At 25.4% G+C, this 7,879-nt stretch overlaps 1 protein-coding gene across 3 annotated transcripts in view; it reads left to right on the plus strand.

Annotated features, from left to right (window-relative positions):
- Positions 1-7,879, plus strand: part of LOC115005156 (USP6 N-terminal-like protein) — a 35,202-nt gene that overhangs the window by 20,717 nt on the left and 6,606 nt on the right. For all 3 annotated transcript variants that reach the window (XM_029426969.1, XM_029426970.1, XM_029426968.1), the window contains 4 exons: positions 5,271-5,319; positions 6,366-6,486; positions 6,806-6,900; positions 7,004-7,069. In XM_029426969.1, coding sequence (XP_029282829.1) covers positions 5,271-5,319; positions 6,366-6,486; positions 6,806-6,900; positions 7,004-7,069 — 331 coding nt within the window. The remainder of the gene's footprint in view (positions 1-5,270; positions 5,320-6,365; positions 6,487-6,805; positions 6,901-7,003; positions 7,070-7,879) is intronic.

Below are 7,879 nucleotides of genomic sequence, written 5' to 3' on the forward strand. Positions count from 1 at the left end.
GTTATACGTAATACAGTTATAATAATACAGTTATATAATACAGTTATAGTAATACAGTTATAATAATACAGTTATAGTAATACAGTTCTAATATTAATACAGTTATAATAATACAGTATAGTAATACAGTTATAGTAAACAGTTCTAATAATACAGTTATAATAATACAGTTAATAATAGTTTATTATAATAAGTTATAGTAATACAGTTATAAAATACAGTTATAATAATAAGTTATAGTAATACAGTTATAGTAATACAGTTATAATAATACAGTTATAATAATTACAGTTATAGTAATACAGTATATAATACAGTTATAATAATACAGTTATAGTAATACAGTTATAATAATACAGTTTAGTAATAACAGTTATCAATAATACAGTTAGTAATACAGTTATATAATACAATACAGTTATAGAATACAGTTTTAAGTAATACAGTTATAATAATACAGTTATAATAATACAGTTATAATAATAGTTATAGTAATACAGTTATAGTAATACAGTTATAATAATACAGTATAATAATACAGTTATAGTAATACAGTTATAGTAATACAGTTATAATAATAGTTATAGTAATACAGTTATAATAATACAGTTATAGTAATACAGTTATAATAATACAGTTATAATAATACAGTTATAATAATACAGTTATAATAATACAGTTTATAATAATAGTTATAGTAATACAGTTATAATAATACAGTTATAGTAATAGTTTATAGTAATACAGTTATAAATACAGTTATAATAATACAGTTATAATAATACAGTTATAATAATACAGTTATAATAATAGTTATAGTAATACAGTTATAGTAATACAGTTATAATAATACAGTTATAATAATACAGTTATAATAATAGTTATAGTAATACAGTTATAGTAATACAGTTATAATAATACAGTTATAATAATACAGTTATAGTAATACAGTTATAGTAATACAGTTATAATAATAGTTATAGTAATACAGTTATAATAATACAGTTATAGTAATACAGTTATAATAATACAGTTATAATAATACAGTTATAATAATACAGTTATAATAATACAGTTATAATAATAGTTATAGTAATACAGTTATAATAATACAGTTATAGTAATAGTTATAGTAATACAGTTATAATAATACAGTTATAATAATACAGTTATAGTAATACAGTTATAATAATACAGTTATAATAATAGTTATAGTAATACAGTTATAATAATACAGTTATAGTAATACAGTTATAATAATACAGTTATAATAATACAGTTATAATAATACAGTTATAATAATACAGTTTATAATAATAGTTATAGTAATACAGTTATAGTAATACAGTTATAATAATACAGTTATAATAATACAGTTATAAGTAATACAGTTATAATAATACAGTTATAGTAATACAGTTATAGTAATACAGTATAATAATACAGTTATAATAATACAGTTATAATAATACAGTATAGTAATACAGTTATAGTAATACAGTTATAGTAATACAGTTATAGTAATACAGTTATAATAATACAGTTATAGTAATACAGTTATAATAATACAGTATAATAATACAGTTATAGTAATACAGTTATAATAATACAGTTATAATAATACAGTTATAGTAATACAGTTATAATAATACAGTTATAATAATACAGTTATAATAATACAGTTATAGTAATACAGTTATAATAATACAGTTATAATAATACAGTTATAATAATACAGTTATAATAATACAGTTATAGTAATACAGTTATAATAATACAGTTATAGTAATACAGGTTATAATAATACAGTTATAGATACAGTTATAGTAATACAGTTATAATAATACAGTTATAGTAATACAGTTATAGTAATACAGTTATAGTAATACAGTTATAATAATACAGTTATAATAATACAGTTATAATAATACAGTTATAGTAATACAGTTATAGTAATACAGTTATAATAATACAGTTATAATAATACAGTTATAATAATACAGTTATAATAATACAGTTATAGTAATACAGTTATAATAATACAGTTATAGTAATACAGTTATACTAATACAGTTAATAATACAGTTATAATAATACAGTTATAATAATACAGTTATAATAATACAGTTATAATAATACAGTTATAATAATACAGTTATAATAATACAGTTATAGTAATACAGTTATAATAATACAGTTATAGTAATACAGTTATAGTAATACAGTTATAATAATACAGTTATAATAATACAGTTATAGTAATACAGTATAGTAATACAGTTATAATAATACAGTTATAATAATACAGTTATAATAATACAGTTATAGTAATACAGTTATAATAATACAGTTATAATAATACAGTTATAGTAATACAGTTATAATAATACAGTTATAATAATACAGTTATAGTAATACAGTTATAATAATACAGTTATAGTAATACAGTTATAGTAATACAGTTATAATAATACAGTTATAGTAATACAGTTATAATAATACAGTTATAATAATACAGTTATAGTAATACAGTTATAGTAATACAGTTATAATACAGTTATAATAATACAGTTATAATAATACAGTTATAGTAATACAGTTATAATAATACAGTTATAATAATACAGTTATAATAATACAGTTATAGTAATACAGTTATAATAATACAGTTATAATAATACAGTTATAATAATACAGTTATAATAATACAGTTATAATAATACAGTTATAGTAATAGTTATAATAATACAGTTATATAATACAGTTATAGTAATACAGTTATAATAATACAGTTATAATAATACAGTTATAATAATACAGTTATAATAATACAGTTATAATAATACAGTTATAGTAATACAGTTATAGTAATACAGTTATAATAATACAGTTATAATAATACAGTTATAGTAATACAGTTATAATAATACAGTTATAGTAATACAGTTATAGTAATACAGTTATAATAATACAGTTATAATAATACAGTTATAGTAATACAGTTATAGTAATACAGTTATAATAATACAGTTATAGTAATACAGTTATAATAATACAGTTATAATAATACAGTTATAATAATACAGTTATAGTAATACAGTTATAGTAATACAGTTATAATAATACAGTTATAGTAATACAGTTATAGTAATACAGTTATAGTAATACAGTTATAATAATACAGTTATAATAATACAGTTATAGTAATACAGTTATAGTAATACAGTTATAGTAATACAGTTATAGTAATACAGTTATAATAATACAGTTATAATAATACAGTTATAGTAATACAGTTATAATAATACAGTTATAATAATACAGTTATAGTAATACAGTTATAATAATACAGTTATAGTAATACAGTTATAGTAATACAGTTATAATAATACAGTTATAGTAATACAGTTATAATAATACAGTTATAGTAATACAGTTATAGTAATACAGTTATAATAATACAGTTATAATAATACAGTTATAATAATACAGTTATAGTAATACAGTTATAGTAATACAGTTATAGTAATACAGTTATAGTAATACAGTTATAATAATACAGTTATAGTAATACAGTTATAGTAATACAGTTATAATAATACAGTTATAATAATACAGTTATAATAATACAGTTATAGTAATACAGTTATAGTAATACAGTTATAATAATACAGTTATAGTAATACAGTTATAATAATACAGTTATAATACAGTTATAGTAATACAGTTATAGTAATACAGTTATAGTAATACAGTTATAGTAATACAGTTATAATAATACAGTTATAGTAATACAGTTATAATAATACAGTTATAGTAATACAGTTATAATAATACAGTTATAGTAATACAGTTATAATAATACAGTTATAGTAATACAGTTATAATAGTTATAATAATACAGTTATAATTAATACAGTTATAATAATACAGTTATAATAATACAGTTATAATAATTACAGTTATAATAATACAGTTATAGTAATACAGTTATAATAATACAGTTATAGTATACAGTTATAATACAGTTATAATAATACAGTTATAATAATACAGTTATAATAATACAGTTATAATACTACAGTTATAATAATACAGTTATAGTAATACAGTTATAATATACAGTTATAATAATACAGTTATAGTAATACAGTTATAAGTAATACAGTTATAGTAATACAGTTATAATATACAGTTATCATAATACAGTTATAATAATACAGTTATACTAATACAGTTATAGTAATACAGTTATATAATACAGTTATAATAATACAGTTATAGTAATACAGTTATATAATACAGTATAATAATACAGTTATAGTAATACAGTTATAATAATACAGTTATAGTAATACAGTTATAATAATACAGTTATAATAATACAGTTATAATAATACAGTTATAGTAATACAGTTATAGTAATACAGTTATAATAATACAGTTATAATAATACAGTTATAATAATACAGTTATAGTAATACAGTTATAGTAATACAGTTATAATAATACAGTTATAATAATACAGTTATAATAATACAGTTATAGTAATACAGTTATAGTAATACAGTTTATAATAATACAGTTATAATAATACAGTTATAATAATACAGTTATAATAATACAGTTATAGTAATACAGTTATAAATACAGTTATAGTAATACAGTTATAGTAATACAGTTATAATAATACAGTTATAATAATACAGTTATAATAATACAGTTATAGTAATACAGTTATAATAATACAGTTATAATAATACAGTTATAATAATACAGTTATAGTAATACAGTTATAGTAATACAGTTATAGTAATACAGTTATAATAATACAGTTATAGTAATACAGTTATAATAATACAGTTATAGTAATACAGTTATAATATACAGTTATCGTAATACAGTTATAATCATACAGTTATCATAATACAGTTATAGTAATACAGTTATTAATAATTACAGTTATAGTCATAACAGTTAGTAGCATTACAGTTATCGTATATAGTAATACAGTTATAATAATACAGTTATAATAATACAGTTATAAGTTAATACAGTTATAGTACAGTTATACTAATACTAGTTTATAGTAATACCAGTTATAATTCATACAGTTATAATATACAGCTTTAATAATACAGTTATAGTAATTACAGTTTAGTAATACAGTTATAGTAATACAGTTATAGTAATAAGCAGGATAGTGTACAGGGAGACAGCTCGTCCCATCACTTCCTCTCTCATGGTGTGTCCTTGTGTCCTCTCTGCAGGCAGCAGGCTCTCTTCCACGTGCTCTCTGCATATTCAGTCTACAACACAGTAAGTGGCACCAAGCACTAAAACAGCGACTTGATTTAACTGATAGAAATCTACTTTTCTTTCGACTCTTATTTTCCTCTTGAAAGCCTGCTGATGCAGAAGCGCTCCGTTGGATCAGATTACCGGTCTGGACTTTATTATCCCGGCACTTTTAAACCCACAGCCAAACCACAAGCAGTGAAGAGTTTCTGTGTCACAGGGTTTTTACTGGAGGGGTCTTTAAAACATGTCGAGTCTCCTCATGTTACATGTTACACATTTCAAGAACGAGGCCCTTAAATATGGAATTATTCACCAGTTTCGTGCAACTTGAAGCTCTTAAAGATGTGATTCTGTGCAGCTCTGCTCCTCTTTGCTCTCTGACGTATTTCAAACTGACGATGGAGCTCACCGACACACACATTGCATTTCCTGGGATTATTTCAAAATAAAAGTCAGTTAAATGCTTTTATTGTGAAGCTGCAGCAGGAGGAAATGTGCAGTTTCCTTTAGCAGTAAATGAATCCAGCATTTATTCCTGGAATGTCTCCACTGACACCCGGATCATAATCCTGCACATATATATTGCATGTGACAGATATGCAGATAATAAAACAGACTCCAGCAGGAAATAGTTCAGCAGAGCTGGAGAAACGCTTCCTCTGCTGGTCAGCAACATCACAGCTGATCTACTAAATGATCCTTACAGGGTTCTCACTTTCAATACTTCAATGCTTTTCAATTTGAGGAAAAAAATCAAGGCCTTGAAAGTTTTAAAAAATAGACATGTGTCATGGAAAGTGCTTGAATTTCTATATTTTGATAAAGAACAGAAATTGTCTTTCTTTACTTAACGTCCTGATTGTTTCACGCACCACCTGCCTCGAGAGAAGTGCAACTGTAATGAATTAGTCCTTGGGTTTAATGTGTAAGAAGCTGTGGGAACCCTGACGTTAATTCTTCTTTGTTAACTGCTTTAAAGAAAGCATCCATTGCTTTATGTATCTAACATTAGCATCATCCTGTGCTGAGTGATTCACAGAACTAACGAACCCTGTAACACTCAGGAGGTGAGCTACTGCCAGGGGATGAGTCAGATCGCCGCCCTGCTGCTGATGTACATGAACGAGGAAGACGCCTTCTGGGCGCTGTCCCAGCTGCTGACCAATCAGAAGCACGGCATGCACGGTGAGACGCCACACTGTGCTCCTCTTAATCTCCGTTCTGTGAAACTTTACACATTTCTGCAGAACACGACCACTTATGAAACGGCACAGCTCTACACTGTACACGTTCTTTCTCAGTAATTTGTCGTATTCTTCATATATTGCAAAATATTTCAATATTTGCTTTTATTTGTCCGTTTTAATTTCTCTTTCTGTGTTTATTTATGCACCAAAGCAAATTCCTTGTATGTCAGAATACACAGAATACATTATTTTAAACATGCAGTGATTTCCCTCTCGTGTATTGAGAAGAACTTCTCTCTCGTCTCTTTCTTCTTCAGGCTTTTTTGTCCCCGGCTTCCCCAAACTTCAGCGTTTCCAGACACATCATGATCAGATTATTTCCAAACTCCTCCCGAAGTTGAAGAAACATCTGGTGAGATCACAGCTACACGATCATTTCATCACGGAGAATTCAGACGACATTTAATGTGATTCTGTTTGATATGTTCTGATCCTCTTGTCTCTCGTCTCTGCAGGACAGAGAGCAGATGTCTGCAGGGATCTACTGCACCAAGTGGTTCCTGCAGTGTTTCATTGACCGGGTGAGGAAGCTGCTGATGGTTCTGTTTCTCACCTCACACATGTCGTCCTTCTTCATTACGTAAAGGCAACAACGCTTAACTTACAGTTTGATTCAAACCTCATTAATAGTTTCCTGTGACTTATTCCGATCACTCTTTTGCACGGAAGATTTCACATGGGAATGTTTAATTCTGTATTTAATTCATTATTTGATGCATATACAATATAAAAAGACAAACTGAAAACTGATGTTTGCATCAGATGATGGTTTTAAAAGCTTTTATGAAAGTAGAAGATTTAAAACGCTTAAAAGAAGGTTAATCAAAACACAGCGAGATGTAATAAAGCAAACATTAAAAACGAGACGTGCAGATTTGTTGCTGAATTAAACAGGAAGTAGAAACTCTAAATCTCAAGTGATCAGGATTACAGAATACATCCTATAATCCTTCTAATGGCTGAGGAGCGAGTCCGTTTAAACATTCAAACACAAGCTTTACATAATGCAAATCAATAAAGTTTATTTATTTACAACGTGGCAGTGACGGGTGTTAGTCAGTTAGTCTCAGATGTTTGTAAAGACAGTGTGCGTATGTTGTGTTGACATAGACTTTTTATTGTTTGTATAATAACTGCTGACTAGTGAACATCAGTTCCAGAGAGTCACATCGTTGTCTCAACTGTTGGACACAACAGCGAGTTAAAGAAATACCTTTTAAACATAATTTCACAAGATGGCAGCAGAAAAGCTCCGGCTGATGTTTGAGCTCTGGGACGTTACGAGAGCATTAAGAGCTGTTGAGTTAAACTGCTATTAGCCTCCTCTGTGC

This window comes from Cottoperca gobio, unplaced genomic scaffold, assembly GCF_900634415.1.
Source record: "Cottoperca gobio unplaced genomic scaffold, fCotGob3.1 fCotGob3_272arrow_ctg1, whole genome shotgun sequence".
Taxonomy (NCBI): domain Eukaryota; kingdom Metazoa; phylum Chordata; class Actinopteri; order Perciformes; family Bovichtidae; genus Cottoperca; species Cottoperca gobio.